Genomic DNA, 15855 nt, shown 5'->3' with positions numbered 1-15855 from the left:
GTGAGTCGAAATTTCGAAAATATCCAAACTGAAATATTGAAAATTTGCTAAATCGGAAAGTCGAAAAATTGAAAGATCGAACAAAAAATCCAAAAATTGAAAAATTCCCAAAATTGAAATGTTGAAAAATTGAGAAACTGAAAACTTTAAAAATCGAGAAATCGAAAAATCAAAAAGCTTAAAAATTTTAAATTTCGAAACACCGAAATGTTGAGAAATTAAAATTTCCAAAAATCGGGATATCAAAAAATCGTAAAATCGAAAAACGTAAAATTTAAAAAATCCAAAACTTGAACAATCAAAACTCTGAAGAATCGGAGAACTAAAAAACGACAAATTGAATCCTAAAACTGAAATGTCGGAAAATGGAGAAATCGAAAAATTGAAAAATCGGAACATCGAAAAATTGGAACGAAAAATCGAAAAGGTGCAAAGTCGAAAAACGAAGAATCAAAAAACCGAGGAATCCAAACGTGGAAAAAATGAAACATCCAGGAATCGAAATAGCCCAAATTCAAAAGTCAAAACTTAAAAATACTCAAAAAGTAGAAAATCGAGAAATCAAAAAATCGAAATTTTTAAGAATCGAGATGTTGAAAAATTCTGAAATTGAAAAATAGAGAACTCGAAAAATTGAAAAATAAAGAAATAAAACTAAAAAATAAAGAAATCGAACCAGCCCAAATTCTATAAACGAAACATCGAAAAATTGAAAAATCAAAAAATCTAATAGCTATTTAAAAAATTGAAAAAATAAAAACTCGTCTAATCAAAATATCGAAAATTCGAAAAATCGATATTTTGTAAAATTCAAAAATTGAAAAATCGAGAAATCGAAACGCGAAAAAATTTAAAAATTTAAAAATCGAAAAGTCAAAAAAGTGAGTCGAAATTTCGAAAAATTCCATACTGAAATATTGAAAAATTGTGAAGTTGATAAATGAGAAAATCCAGAAATTGAAAAATCGAAGGAAGATTAAAAATGTTTAATTAAAACTGAAACTACGAATAAATTGAGAAATGGAAAAGTGAAAAATCAAAAAAGTCTAATATTTAAAAAACTGAAAAAGTAAAAAATCGAGATATCAAAAAATCTAAAATTAAGAAACTGAAAAGTCGAAAAAGCGAGAAGTGGAAATGGAACATGAAAATATGGAGAAACTGAAAAGTAGAGAATCCGAAAAACTGAAAAATAAAGAAACCAAAACAGCCCAAATTCGATAAATCGAAACATCGGAAATTTGACAAATCAAAACATCGAAAAGTCAAAAAATCGATTAACTCAAAAATCGAAAAATCGAAACATGAAAAAATTTAAAAATTTGAATATTGAAAAGTCAAAAAAGTGAGTCGAAAATTCGAAAATATTGAAAAATTGCTAATTCGGTAAATCAGAAAATCGAAAAATTGAAAAATTTCAAAATTGAAACTTCGAGTAAATTGAAAAATGAAGAAAATTGAAAAACTGACAGTACAAAAATCTGAAAAATTGCGAAATTTCGATAAATCAAGAAATCGAAAAATGCAAATTCAGAAATGGAAAAGTCGAAAAATCAAGAAGTGGAAAAGTTGAAAATCGAAAAATTGAAAAATCGGAAAATCAAAAAAATCTAAAATTTAAAAAGTCGAAAAAGTGAACAATCGATAAATCAAAAATCGAAACGTCGAAAAATCCAAATTTTGAAGCATCGAAGAATTGTGAAATCGAAAAAATGAAAAATTGAGAAATCGAAGTGGAAAAACTGAAAAATTGGAAGAACGAAAAATCGAAAAGTCAAAGAACCGAGAAATCGAGAAATTGAAACATTGAAAAATGGAAAAATCGGGAAATTGAGTAACTGAAAAATCCAAACATTTAAATTTCGATAAATCGAGACGTCCAAAAATTGGAAAATTGAAATTGAACTAAAACATCAGGAAAAATCAAAATTTTGAAGAATCGAAAAATTAAATTCGAGAAACCGAAACACCAAAAAATTGAAAAAGTAAAAACCCAAGAAAATGAATAATAATAATAATAATAGTTTATTTACGGAAATATACCATTACAAATCACAACAATAGTTACACTTTACATATTTAAAGCATTCTTCAGCTCCCTTTTAAAAACATTAATTGACACACCACAAAAGTTCAGATCATTATACTCCATCGCCAGTTTAGCCATGCGGCATAACGGAGATTTTTGAGCATATAGTGTGCGATGGAAAGGCACTTGGAGCAAATGAGAACCTCTTGTGGCGCGATTAGGTACATGTAAAGAAAACATATTAAGAATGTCGGAACAATTTACACGGTTATTTAACACATTAAAAACAAAGCACAAATCAAAGTAATGGCGACGACTTATTAAGAAACTAAGCCCGAAATATTTAACTATGAGTTCGTAATTATTCTTATCAAATATAACATTTAGTTTAAAACATAAAAATTTAATGAACTTTCTTTGAATTTTTTCAAGTCTAGATATATAGAGCTGATAGTAAGGTGACCAAATTATACAGCAATACTCTAATAATGAGCGAACATATGAGTTATATAAAATGCAAAAGACACGAAGGCTAGTAAACTCCTGACATTGTCTTAGAACAAATCCCAAGGTTTTATTAATTTTATTGACAATTTTATCAACATGTATAGTAAAGGCTAATTTTGGATCTAACATTACACCCAAGTCACAAAAATATGCTACTTGTTCTACAACTACATCCGAAATATTATAATTGAATTCAGGTACTTTAACAATTTTTTTAGAGAATCTCATAGATTTACATTTGTGTACGTTAAGCTTAAGACTATTATCTGAACACCACATTTTAAACTTATCTAGGTCTTTTTGAAGTAAAATACAATCAAAGGGAGAATTGATAGCTCTAAACAATTTCAAGTCATCAGCATATAATAGAAAAAGACTGTTTTGAAATACATATTTTACATCGTTGACATATAATAAGAACAGAATAGGTCCCAAGTGGGAACCTTGCGGAACACCAGAACATGCATCAATTGATTTAGATAATATGCCATTAAATTCAACATGCGACTTACGATTTGTTAAGTAGCATTCTATCCAGCCAAGCAAAGGATCAAATATCCCAAAATGTTTTAATTTATTCATCAAATGTTTAATGTTGACTGAATCGAATGCTTTGCTAATATCAGTAAAAATACAATCAACTTCCGATCCCAGTTCATTCATATTAGTAACAAATTCCGTGAAAAGAAATAAATTGGTGGTAGTTGATCTCCCACTGAAAAAACCATGTTGCTCAGTAATAATAGTTTCTTTCACACTAGCAAATAAAAAATCTGCAACAATTGCATCAAAGATCTTAGGAATAAATGGTAATTTAGAGACACCACGATAATTACTAATAATATTTCTAGAGCCACTTTTAAATATTGGCAAGACAAAGGACTTTTTCCAACAATCTGGAAATACAGATAAAGACAATGATTTATTGAACATTATTTGAAGTGGATTAATCAGAGAAAGCAGACATTTTTTAACAAAGATCGCAGGAACACCATCTGGTCCTGGGTGACTAGAGTTATTAAAAGATTGCACTTTTTTCAAGATATCATCGTAGGTGATATGAATAAAATTTAAATCTAAAGCAGTATCACAGTAATAAGTATCACAGAAATTAACATCGGGATCAGGATGACTAAATACAGATTGAAAATATGATGCAAACAAGTCAGCAATGTCAAATGAAGAATGAGCTTCCACGTCATTATAATACATTGTTTTAGGAAAGCCACTGTTCTGTTTATTGGCTTTTACATAGTTCCAAAACATTTTTGAATTAGATATTATATTATTTTCCACCTTATCAATATATAATTGTCTACAATTGTGAATAGCCTCTTTACATTCGTATCTTAATTGAGCAAATCTTACGTAATCATAATGTGAATTAGATTTTTTATAATCCTTATGAGCTATTTTCTTCTGTATAATTAAAGATTTAGTAGAATTATCTATCCAACTGGGAAATTTATTATTATTTTGACATTTTTTTAACGGAATGAATGTTTCGATTACATAATTGATTATACTATAGAAAGCACTTACACATTGATTAATATCAAAGAAATTGTTTAAGAAATTCCAGTTTACATTTGATAGGTAATTATCAATTAGTTCATAGGGGGCATTTCCAAAATCACGATAAAAACACGGTTCGATAGATTTCAAAATAGGAGTATTAATATCACAGATGTTTGCAATCACAGCTGGATGGTATTTATCACATTTCAAAAGAGGTAAGCATTCATTGACCAATGTGATGTGGTTACAAAAAATTAAATCTAGAGTTACAAAGTTGACATTTTGTACGGAATTGTGTTGAGCCAAGCCGGCAAAAGCCATACCATCGCAGATGATGCGTTCAGTGTCACAGCTAACATTCGATGGATACAGTCCTTCCGACATGCTTTCTGTAGATGCTGCATTCCACTTAATATCAGGCAAATTGTAATCACCTACTATGCATACAATGTGATTAGGATAGCGTGACACAATACAATTAACCAATTCAATATGATCACTATAAAGTTGACGAGCTGATCCTGGTGGAATGTAGCAAGCCCCGAGAATTATATTAGTTTTACCAACTACTAGTTTTATCCAAATTTCTTCCCTATTTGATGTGTTAACATCAAGTTCACTGGAACTGTAATGGGACTGTATGGCAATGAGCACTCCACCCCCTCGAGTCTTGATGCTTGTTTGAGATGATCTGTCTTTCCTAAATACACAGTATCTTTTATCAATAAATTCACTATTAAAAATGCCATCACACAGCCACGTTTCAGAAATTACTATTATTGGGTAACACTCACTGAGGATTGAATGGCACAATTCGTTTAGCTTTGTTCTAAGTCCTCGGACATTTTGATAGTAAATCTGTAAACTATCAAGATTCTGTAAACTATCAAGATTTTTGCCTTCACCTGACATTAAGACGTGACCTAATTGTGTGCTTCTGAAGGCTTCCTTACATTTTGAGATGCCTCCCCTTCTTTTTTCTTTAAAAAATAAAATTTCTTAATTATAACACCTTCCGGCCATAACTCTTCTTTGAAAAAATCGTTGTAAATAGTTGGATCAACCGTTACCTTAAAGGAAACACTTTTGGCATTAATTCTTCTAGGCAGTTTGTCAACTATAAATTCAAAGTTTGGAAATTTAGATCTTAAAAATTCATTAACATCATTTTCCACTGTATTTGGTTGTAAATTGCCAACATAGACAGTACTGAGACGCTTCGCAGCCTTGAGTGACATATTTTGTAAAGTAGCATTCCCTCTAACAATTTTACGTTTATTCCTCCTAGACATTTTTGTTTGAAACCCATCTGCATCAACTAGAACGCTGTTGTTGTAAGATGTTGTGTTTTTGTTATAGATGCTCCCTTGACTCTGTGTTTTTGTCGTTGGCATAATTGGTTCGAGATTAAAATTCGGTGAACCATCATCATTACTAATAATGATGAAAATTGAATTGTCCAAATATCGAAAGATTGAAACGAAATATTGAAAAATTGAAAAACTGAAAACTCGAAAAATCAAAAAGTGGAAAAATTGAAAAATGAAAACATTGAAAAATTGAAAAGACAAAATTTTGAAAAATTGGAAAAACCAAAAATTGAAAAAACGAAAATTCGGAAAATCAAAAATCGAGAAATCTTGAAATCAAAACAAAACATTGAAAAATTGAAATGAAAAATTGAGAAAACGAAAAAGAAAAATTCGGAAACTCGAAAAATCGGGAAATTGAACTGAAAAATCGAAAAGTCGGAGAACCCAGAAAAATATAAAAGTCGATAAATCGATTATTCTAGAAACCGAGAAATCGGAAAATCAAAAATTAAGAAACGCCAAAATTTGAAAAATTGGAAAATCGAGAAATTCAAAAACCGTAAAAGTGAAAATTGGGGAAACGAAAAATTAAAAAACCAAGAAATCGAAAATCTGAAAAATCGAGAAATTGAAGAAACGAGAAACTGAATGATCAAAAAACCGAAACATCGAAAAGTTTAAGAATTAAAAAACTGAAAAAACCCAAAACTGAAATATCCAAAAAGTAAGAAATCGAAATTGAAAAATTTCGGATCAATAAACCAAAAAATGGAAGAGATATCCTAATATTTTATAAAATATCGTACTTAAAAAGTTTTTAAATATGGTTAACGAACAGATGGAGCGATCACGTGTCATACCTTCTGAGCTGCGACATGACGTGGTGCATGAGCGAGGCCTCCTCTTGGAGGGCGTTGTACTGGATGCAGTCGGACTCCAGCTCGGAGGCCAAGTCCTCCAGGAACTCCACGGCCACGTCGTCCTCGAACACGGGCTGGCGGATCGTAGTAACCCAGCGGTAAACAAACTGAATCACCCTCCGTTTACACGCCAGAACGAACTCTTTGTCTTGGTTTGACGAATCTATTCTATAAGTGGGATCCATTAAGGAAAATTTCGCAACGCAATCAACAACAATCATTTCGCAAAAAAAGGATATTATGCGTCTAGCTCGGCGGCGAGTTGATGAGTAGGAATGAACACAATGTGTGTGAGTAAAAAGTCGTCCAAGAACGGATCTTGCGCCGACGTGATTATAAAATTGTCCCCGCCGCCCATGGTCCCTCGTCCATCGAGTCGCGTTTCCAGCAGGTGCTCCAGCATCTTCTGCGGCGTCCCCGCCATCACAGTATATCTGAAACCGCGCGATTACGCAACGTCTCACTCGCCCGCGAGCTTACTTGAAGTGCGTGGTGAATATTTGCTTAGTCGGAGTGTTAATTTTCTCCAGGATTAAAACATCCTTGCCGTGTTCTTTCAGTCGGACGGTGTTTGCCTCCACGTCTCTTAATATCCGGTTGAAGTTTTCTTTATCGACGCGCAAGAAGTGACAATTGTTTTCCCTTAAAACTATGGTGGCGGCTCTACGAGGGAGAGAATGGGTGATTCGATTTAAGGGATGAGCGGGTTTACCTTGGGGCGTCATTGATAAGGGCGAGTTTGCCGAAGTCGTCCCCTTCGTGCAAAGTATTAACTGTGCCTTTGCCGTGTATCACAACATCTACAGACCCGCGGACTATAATGTACCAAGATCTACCCTCGTCTCCTTGGTGAAATACTGAAAGAGACGTTTTATAATGGATAGCAGACGAAAGCCATTTACATTATGATTGATACATAAAAAGTTTAAGCGAATCTCGGCTCGGAGGACGCTTAAACTTTTCAGACAATAAAAATGCGACAGATTAAGAGCGACCTGAAAAAAGATATAAAGGGAACGTATTTGTGCACTTGGACGAAGTTGATGGCTTTGATGAAACTTTGATCGACGTTGCAGACGTAACTTTTCAACTTACTATTTAAGTTTGGAGTTAAAACGTGCGGATTGGTCGAAAATCGAACGTAATTTAATCGATACGGGTTTTGTAGTGGGGGTTCTGGTCACTCGACTGCACAAAAAACGGTAACGTTTTCTCACGTAAATTTCCGATAAGAATGGACCAGAAGACCCACTATATAACTACTATCGCTAAAATCTAAATTCACACTTTCAACAGTTGGGTGTACATTTTTCTTTACGAAATGTGTCATAAAAAAAGATTGTATTATTTCGATAGAACTTCCCTCGCCCCTGAAGTAGAGGCTAACAAATCCCGCTTCTTTGATAAATTATAAAAAAATGTGATTTTTGTTTTATAATAGTATTATGCTAATGTAAATGCTCCTCGAAAAATCGAAAAACTGAGAAATTCAAAAATCGAAAATTGAAAATTTACAAATTATAAATACCAAAAAATCAAAAACTGAAAAATAGAAATACGAAAAGTGGAAAAATTGAAAGATCGAGCAATACAGGCATCAAAAAATCAAAAATCGAAAATTTCCCAAAATTGAAATGTTGAAAAATTGGGAAATTAAAACTTGAAAAAATCCTAAAATCGAAAAATTGAAAATTAAAAAACTGAAAAATAAAAAAACGAAAAAACCAGAAATTGATGAGTTGGAAAAACAAAAAGTTGAAGAAGCGAAAAATTGAAAAATTGCAAAATAAAAAAAATTGAGAGATCAAAAAATCGGAAAGTTGATATATTGAACAATTCCAAAATGAAATATTGAAAAATTGATGTCGATAAATCGGAAAATTGAAAAGATAACAAAATCGTAAACCTGAAATATCGGAAAATTGAGAAACAGTAAAATTAAAAAATCGAAAAACCGGAAATATAAAAATCGGGAAATTGAATTGAAAAACTGAAAAAATAAGAAATTGATACACCAAAAAATTGAAAAATTAATAAATCGAGAAAACGAAAAATTGAAAAATCGAAAAATCGAAACGAAATGTTTGAAAATTTCGGTCAAGAGGAAAGTAAAAAAATTGAAACATAACGAACATTGAAGAATCCCAAAACCGAAATTTCGAAAATTTGAGAAATCGGAGAATTGAAAATTGAGAAACCGAAAAGTCGAAAAATCGAGAAGTGGAAAAATCAAAATATTGAAAAATTTCGAAAACAAAACATAAAAGTTGAAAAATTGGGAAATAGGTAAATCGAAATAACGAACATTTGGAAAAAAGAAACATCGAAACGGTGAAAAGACGAAAAATCAAAAACCAAGAATTCGAAAAACTGAAAAATACAAAAATCGAAATATTCCAAATACGATAGAGTGAAAAATTAGAAAACCAGAAAATCTAAACTTAAAAAATCGAAAAAGGACGTCTCTAAAAATGGATAACCTGAAAAATCCGGAAATCGAAACACCAAAAAACTGAAAAATTGAAAAAATAAAAAATCAAGAACACAAGAAATCGAAAAATTGAATCGAAATATTGAAAAATCCAGCACTGAAATGTTGAAGAATTGTTAATGGGGTAAATTGGAAAATCAAAAAATGAAAAAATCGAATGAAAATTGAAGAATCCCAAAACAGAAACTTCTAAAAACTGAAAAATTGAGAAATCAAAAAGTCGAAAAATCGAGAAATGGAAAAATCGTAAAACTGAGAAGACAAAATCCTGAAAAACTGAAAAAGTAAGAAATCGAGAAATCGAAAAATCTAAATGTCGCAAAATCGAAAAATTGAAACAAAATATTCGAAAATTCAGCACTGAAATTATTTTTCAATTCAATTTTCTGATTTTCGATTTTTCCATTTCTCAATCAAAAAGTCTAATTTTTGATTTCTCAATTTTTCAATTTTTTAAAGTTTCAGTTTAGGCAGTCTTCAATTTTCCTTCGATTTTTCAACTTTTTGATTTTCCAATTTACCGCCTTATCAATTTTTCAATATTTCTCTGCTGGATTATTCAATATTTTGATTTTTTGATTTCTTGATTTTTTCTTTTTCAGTTATTCAATTTTTTGGTGTTTCGATTTTCCGGTTTTTCAATTTTTCGATTCTTCAAAACTGAAACTTTGAAAAATTGAAAATTTGAAAAATTGCAAAATTGCCAAATCAAAAAGTCGAAAAACCGAGAAATGGAAAAAACGAAAATTGAAAAAATCGAAAAATTGAAAAGATAAAAAATCGTGAACGTGAAATTTCGGAAAAATTGATAAGTGGGTAAATGGAAAATCGAAGGAAAATTAAAGAATCCCAAAACTGAAAACAAAAAAATTAATCGAAATATTAAAGAATTTCAAAATTCAAATTTTGAAAAATTAATCAATCGATAAATCGGAAAACCGAAAAATATAAAAATCGAAGGAAAAACGAAAAATCGCAAAACTGAAACTTCAAAAAAAATGAAAAATCGGAAAACCGAAAACTGAAAAACCGAAAAGTCGAAAAATCGAAAGTGGAAAAATAAAAAAATCGAAATATTGGGAAGGCAAAAACCTTAAAACTGAAAAATTGGGAAATTGGGAAATCGAAATATCCAAAAATTGGGAAATCGAAACATTGGAAAGGCGAAAAGTCATCAATAAAATCAAAAACCCAAGTAATTGAAAAAATGAAAAATAGAAACATGGAAATCTCGATAAATGGAGAAATAAAAAAATTGAGAAATTGAAAAATTAAAAAACCAAAAAACTCTAAACTTTAAAAAACCGAATAAGTAAAAAATCGAGAAGTCGAAAAATCGAAAAATTGAATTGAAATATTGAAAAATACAGCGCTGAAATATTGAAAAATCGGTAAATCGGAAAATCAAAAAAGTGAAAAATCGAAGGAAAATTGAAGAATCTCAAAAATGAAACTTCGAAGAACTTAAAAATCGACAAATTGAAAAATTGAGAAATCAAAAAGTAGAAAAATCGAGAAATTAAGGAGACGAAAACTTGAAAACCTGAAAAGTTGAAAAATCGAAAAATATCGGAAAATTAAGAACTCGAGAAGTGGAAAAATCGGTCATTTGAGAAAATCCAGGAAAACTGAATAATTGAAACATTGAAAAACCGAAAAATTAAAAGGTTGAATCGAAATATTGAAGAATTCCAAAACTTTGAACAATTGAAAAATTGAAAAATCAAAGGAAAATTAAAAAATCCCAACATCGAGAAGTGGAAAAATCGAAAAACTGAGAAGACGAAAACCTGAAAAACTGAAAAATTGAAAAGATAAAAATGCAAAACCTGAAATTTTGGAAAATTGAGAAACCGAAAAATTAAAAAATCGTTAAATCGAAAATTAAAAAAATCGGGAAATTGAATTGAAAACGTGAAAAATCGAAAAATCAAGTAATCAAGAAGTGGAAAAATCGATCATTTGAAAAATCAAAAAACCGAAGTCCCGGAAAATCGAAATTTTAAAGAATCGAAAAATTGAAAAACCGGAAAATCGAAACACTAAAAAATTGAATAATTGATAAAGAAAAAATCAAGAAATCAAAACAGCGAAATATTGAATAATCCAGCAGAGAAATATTGAAAAATTGGGAACTGGGATAATCGGAAAATCAAAAAATTGAAAAATCGAAGGAAAATTGAAGACTGCCAAAACTGAAACTTTAAAAAATTGAAAAATTGAGAAATCAAAAAGTCTAACAATTGAGAAATGGAAAGATCGAAAATTGAAAAAATAAACTATTTAAAAAGACGGGAAATTGAATTGAAAAATAAAAAATCCAGAAATCGGAACACCAAAAAATTGAAAAATTGAAGGAAAATTGAAAAATACCAAAACTGAAACTTTGAAAAATTGTGAAATATAAAGAATGAAAAATTGAGAAATCGAAATCCGAAAATTCAAGAAGTTGAAAAATCGAGAAGTCGAAAATTGAAAGAAAATTGAAAAAATTGAGAAATCTGTAAAACTGGATAAACGATAAATTGAAAAGACGAAAATTCGAAAAATCAAAAAACCGTGAAATTAAACATGAAAAGATGGAGGAATCGAAACATCGAACAATTGAAATATCAAGAAATCGAAAAAAAAATTGAAAAATTGAAAATTCGAAACCAGAGAAATATTGGAAAATTGATTCAGTAAATTGAAAAATCGAAGGCAAATTGAAGAATCCTAACTCTGAAACTTCCAAAAATCGAAAAAAATTGGGAAGACAAAAACCTGAAAATTGAAAAATTGGAAAATTGGGAAATCGAAATATCGAAAACTTGGAAAACCAAAAAACCAAAAAATTGATAAACTGAATAATAGAGAAATCGAAACAGTCCAAGTTCGATAAATGAGAATCGAGAAATCAAAAAATTGAGAAATTGGAAAAACGAAAAATTGAAAAACCAAAAAATCGAAAAAGAAAAAAATCAAGAAATCAAGGAATCGAAATTCTGAAGAATCAACAAACTGAAAAATCGGGAAATCGAAACACCAAAAAAATTGAAAAATTGAAAAAGAAAGCAATCAAGAAGTCGAAAAATCAGCATTGAAATATTGAAAAGTCGGAATATCGGAAAATCAAAAAAAATTTAAAAATCGAAGGAAAATCGAAGAATTCTGAAACTGAAACTTCGAAAAATTGAAAAATTGAGAAACAGAAAATTCGAAAAATTAAGACGACAAAAAACCGAAAAACTGAAAAATCGAAAAGTTAAAAAATCGTAACCTGAAATTTGCAAATATGGAGAAACCGAAAAATTTTAAAATCGGGGACTCGAAAATTTAAAAAATATGGAAATTGAATTGAAAAACCGAAAAATCGAAAATTCAAGAAATCGAAAAACCGAACATTTAGAAAAGGCAAAAACTGAAATATTGAAAAATCGAAAAAGTATGAAATCAAGAAATCGAAATTTCTAAAAATCAAAAGAAAAAATTGAAAATTGGGACATCAAGACTTCAAAAAAGCGTAAACGGAAAATTGAAAAATCGAAAAACGTAAAATTTAAAAAATTCAAAAATTGAAAAAACGAATCATCGAAAAATTTAAAAATTGCAGAATCGGGAAAAAGAACAATTGAAAAAATTGGAATATCGAAATTTCGACAAATCGAGAAATCAAGAAATCAAAAAATTGAAAAATCCCAAAACTGAAGCTTCGAAAAATTGAGAAGTCGAAAAGTCGAAAAATCAAGAAGTCGAAAAGTCGAAAAATCGAGAAGTGGAAAAATTGAAAATTGAAAAAAATAGAAAAACTCAAGACGAAAACCTGAAAAATCGAAGAAACGAAAAATTGAAGAACTAAAAAAATGAATAAATGAAAAATAGTAAGTCTGAACGACAGGAAAATTGAGAAACCGAAAAATTAAAAAATCGAGAAATCGAAAAGTCGAAAAACCGAAAAGTCCAAAAATCGAGAAGTGGAAAAATGAAAAAACTGAGAAGACGAAAACTTGAAAAACTGAAAAATTGAAAATATAAAAAACATAAAGCTGAAATTTCAGAAAATTGGGAAACCAAAAAATTAAAAAATCGAGAAATCGAAAATTTAAAAAATCGGGAAATCGGGAAGTGGAAAAATCGATCATTTGAGGAATTGAGGAATCGAAAAATTGAAAAATCGAAGGAAAATCGAAGAATCCTGAAACTGAAACTTCGAAAAATTGAAAAATTGAGAAACAGAAAAGTCGAAAAATTAAGACGACGAAAATCTGAAAAACTAAAAAATCGAAAATATAAAAAAACATAAACCTGAAATTTCAGAAAATTGGGAAACCAAAAAATTAAAAAATCGAGAAATCGAAAATTTAAAAAATCGGGAAATCGGGAAGTGGAAAAATCGATCATTTGAGGAATTGAGGAATCGAAAAATTGAAAAATCGAAGGAAAATCGAAGAATCCTGAAACTGAAACTTCGAAAAATTGAAAAATTGAGAAACAGAAAAGTCGAAAAATTAAGACGCCGAAAATCTGAAAAACTGAAAAATTGAAAAGTTAAAAAATCGTAAACCTGAAATTTGGGGAAATTGAGAAACCCAAAAATTTAAAAATCGGGGACTCGAAAATTTAAAAAATCTGGAAATGGAAAAAGTATGAAATCAAGAAATCGAAAATTCTAAAAATCGAAAGAAAAAATTGAAAATTGGGAAACCAAGACTTCAAAAAAGTGTAAACGTAAAATTGAAAAATCGAAAAACGTAGAATTTAAAAAATTCAAAAATTGAAGAAACGAAACATCGAAAAATTAAAAAATTGCAGAATATCGAAATTTCGACAAATCGAGAAATCGAAAAATGAAAAAATTGAGAAATCAGGTTATTGAAAAATTGAAAAATCGAAGGAAAATTGAAAAATCCCAAAACTGAAACTTCGAAAAATCCAGAAGTCGAAAGGTCGAAAAATCGAGAAGTCGGAAAGTGGAAAAATTGAGAAGTGGAAGAATTGAAAATTGAAAAAATCGAAAAACTTAGAAGAAAAATCGAAGAACTAAAAAAACTGATAACTTGGAAAATCGAAAAATCGATTCCGCGAGAAATCGAGAAATAGAAGAAGTGAAAATTTAGAAACGCCAAAAATTGAAAAATCCGAACATCGAAAAATATAAAAAATGAAAAATCGAAAAATTGAAGAATCAAAAAACCGAAATGTCGAAAAATTGAGTAATTGAAATATATTGAAAATTAAAAATTTCAAGACGGATTCATAAACCACAACTGGAGGAATACATCATTTTGTAAAATTTAAATAACATTTACTATTTATTTACTGATAAAATCGTCACAGACGACAGACAGACAGACAAACGGAAACAGAAAACTCATTTTTTCGTACTCTAGGAGTCATAAAACGTCCGATGACTCAATAATACTTCCTTAGCTTACGCCCGAGAAACAAAAATAAAACAAATGATTCAACTCCCGGAAAAGGAAGTGCTTTTTAATCACAGTAGCCATTGTCTCGTTTTTTCCATAAACATTAATTAAGCCAGAGGGTAATTAAAACCCGCCGTTCTTGCAAATACGTGTACACAATAAAATTAAAAATTAAAATTACGTTTTCTGTACGAACTTTAGTCACAAACATGCACCCTATTGCACCATTTTTACAAACATTTAAAATAATTCAAACTCATCACTTTATTAATAAGTTAAACATATATCAGTTTGAAGCAATTTTTCCTACTCACAAACAGTCCCGGCCCTTGGATGCGCTTCAAAAACAATAACCGACGACAACTCCCTCTTCACGGAGTTGGACAGGTGCGACAACGCTCGAATATGAAGCAGCTCTTCATAGATAGTTTCCAAATCGTCGGACGTCCTTTCGTGGCTCCTGTCAACCAAAAACCATAAATAAAAACTTAATCAATAACCTGAGCGCCCAAAAGCAAGCACCGCCAACTTTTAGCGCCATTCTGAACAAGCGAAAAACGCACTGCTTCCTGAGTATCATCCTGAGCACGGCGTCTGGACCCCGATGAATCAGTGTCCCCAAGGAGTCCTGTATTTGTTCCTCTGCGGTGGCAACATCCTCCAACGGCGGAAGTGAGGTCGGGCCCTCCTCGTCTTGCCAGAATCGGTAGAGGAAACATTTATCCTTAAAAGGTTGCTCCTTGTTAACTGGAAAGTAAATTGGCTTGTTTCAGGAAAGGGATCTTGTCAGGAACGAATGATACTCATAAATAATTTCGAACCCTTTCTCCGCTCGCCCGAAAAGGGAATTTTTGAAACTACTCATCCGCGCTAATCCCGCGAACGTGCCCCGAGCTAAAATACGCCTTGAATACGCTATTTTTATAGCAGATTTATAGCTTCAGGATGTTTTTGGAGTAAGGTTAGAAAATAAATACAATATGTGATATGACACCAATCTGGAGCGGGATTGTTTTTTCGGGACTAACCGTGAGAAATGACTCCTTCTTCGAGCAGGGCCTGCCACATTCCTGCGGCTTGAGCTCTCCTGTGGATACTGGAGGACAGGCTTAATTTTACAAAATGACGTATTCCTCCAGTTGTGGTTTATGAATCCGTGTTGAGATTTTTAATTTTCAATATTTCAATGACTCAATTTTTCGACATTTCGGTTTTTTGATTCTTCAATTTTTCGATTTTTCATTTTTTATATTTCTGGATGTTTGGATTTTTCAATTTTTAGCGTTTCTAAATTTTCACTTCTTTGAGTTTTCGATTTCTCGAAGAATGGATTTTTCGACTGTTGAATCTCTCGATTCTTCGATTTTCCAAGTTTTCATTTTTGAGTTCTTCAATTTTTCGTTTCTTCGATTTTCGACTTTCCGACTTCTCGATTTTTCGACCTTTCGACTTCTCAATTTTTTAAAGCTTTAGTTTTGGGATTTTTCAATTTTCCTTCGATTTTTCAATTTTTCAATTTTCCGATTTTTCGAAATTTCGATATTCCAATTTTTTCAATTGTTCTTTTTCCCGATAGTGCAATTTTTAAGTTTTTCGATGTTTCGTTTTTTCAGCTTTTGAGTTTTTTTAATTTTACGTTTTTCGATTTTTCAATTTTTCGTTTATGCTTTTT

The 15855-nt window shown here is 30.6% G+C and overlaps 1 protein-coding gene across 3 annotated transcripts in view; it reads right to left on the bottom strand.

The window, feature by feature from the left end:
- Positions 1 to 15855, bottom strand: part of Epac (Exchange protein directly activated by cAMP) — a 226735-nt gene that overhangs the window by 22015 nt on the left and 188865 nt on the right. For all 3 annotated transcript variants that reach the window (XM_064065349.1, XM_064065350.1, XM_064065351.1), the window contains 6 exons: positions 14747 to 14930; positions 14498 to 14643; positions 7000 to 7144; positions 6768 to 6950; positions 6527 to 6721; positions 6228 to 6461 (listed from right to left, as the gene is read on the bottom strand). In XM_064065349.1, coding sequence (XP_063921419.1) covers positions 6228 to 6461; positions 6527 to 6721; positions 6768 to 6950; positions 7000 to 7144; positions 14498 to 14643; positions 14747 to 14930 — 1087 coding nt within the window. The remainder of the gene's footprint in view (positions 1 to 6227; positions 6462 to 6526; positions 6722 to 6767; positions 6951 to 6999; positions 7145 to 14497; positions 14644 to 14746; positions 14931 to 15855) is intronic.

Source organism: Zophobas morio, unplaced genomic scaffold, assembly GCF_036711695.1.
Source record: "Zophobas morio isolate AGI-343-1 ecotype UQ-CSIRO unplaced genomic scaffold, CSIRO_AGI_Zmor_V1 ptg000026l, whole genome shotgun sequence".
In the NCBI taxonomy this organism is placed as follows: domain Eukaryota; kingdom Metazoa; phylum Arthropoda; class Insecta; order Coleoptera; family Tenebrionidae; genus Zophobas; species Zophobas morio.
The sequence above is the reverse complement of the archived record's forward strand: the minus strand, read 5'-3'. Positions and strand labels throughout refer to the sequence as shown.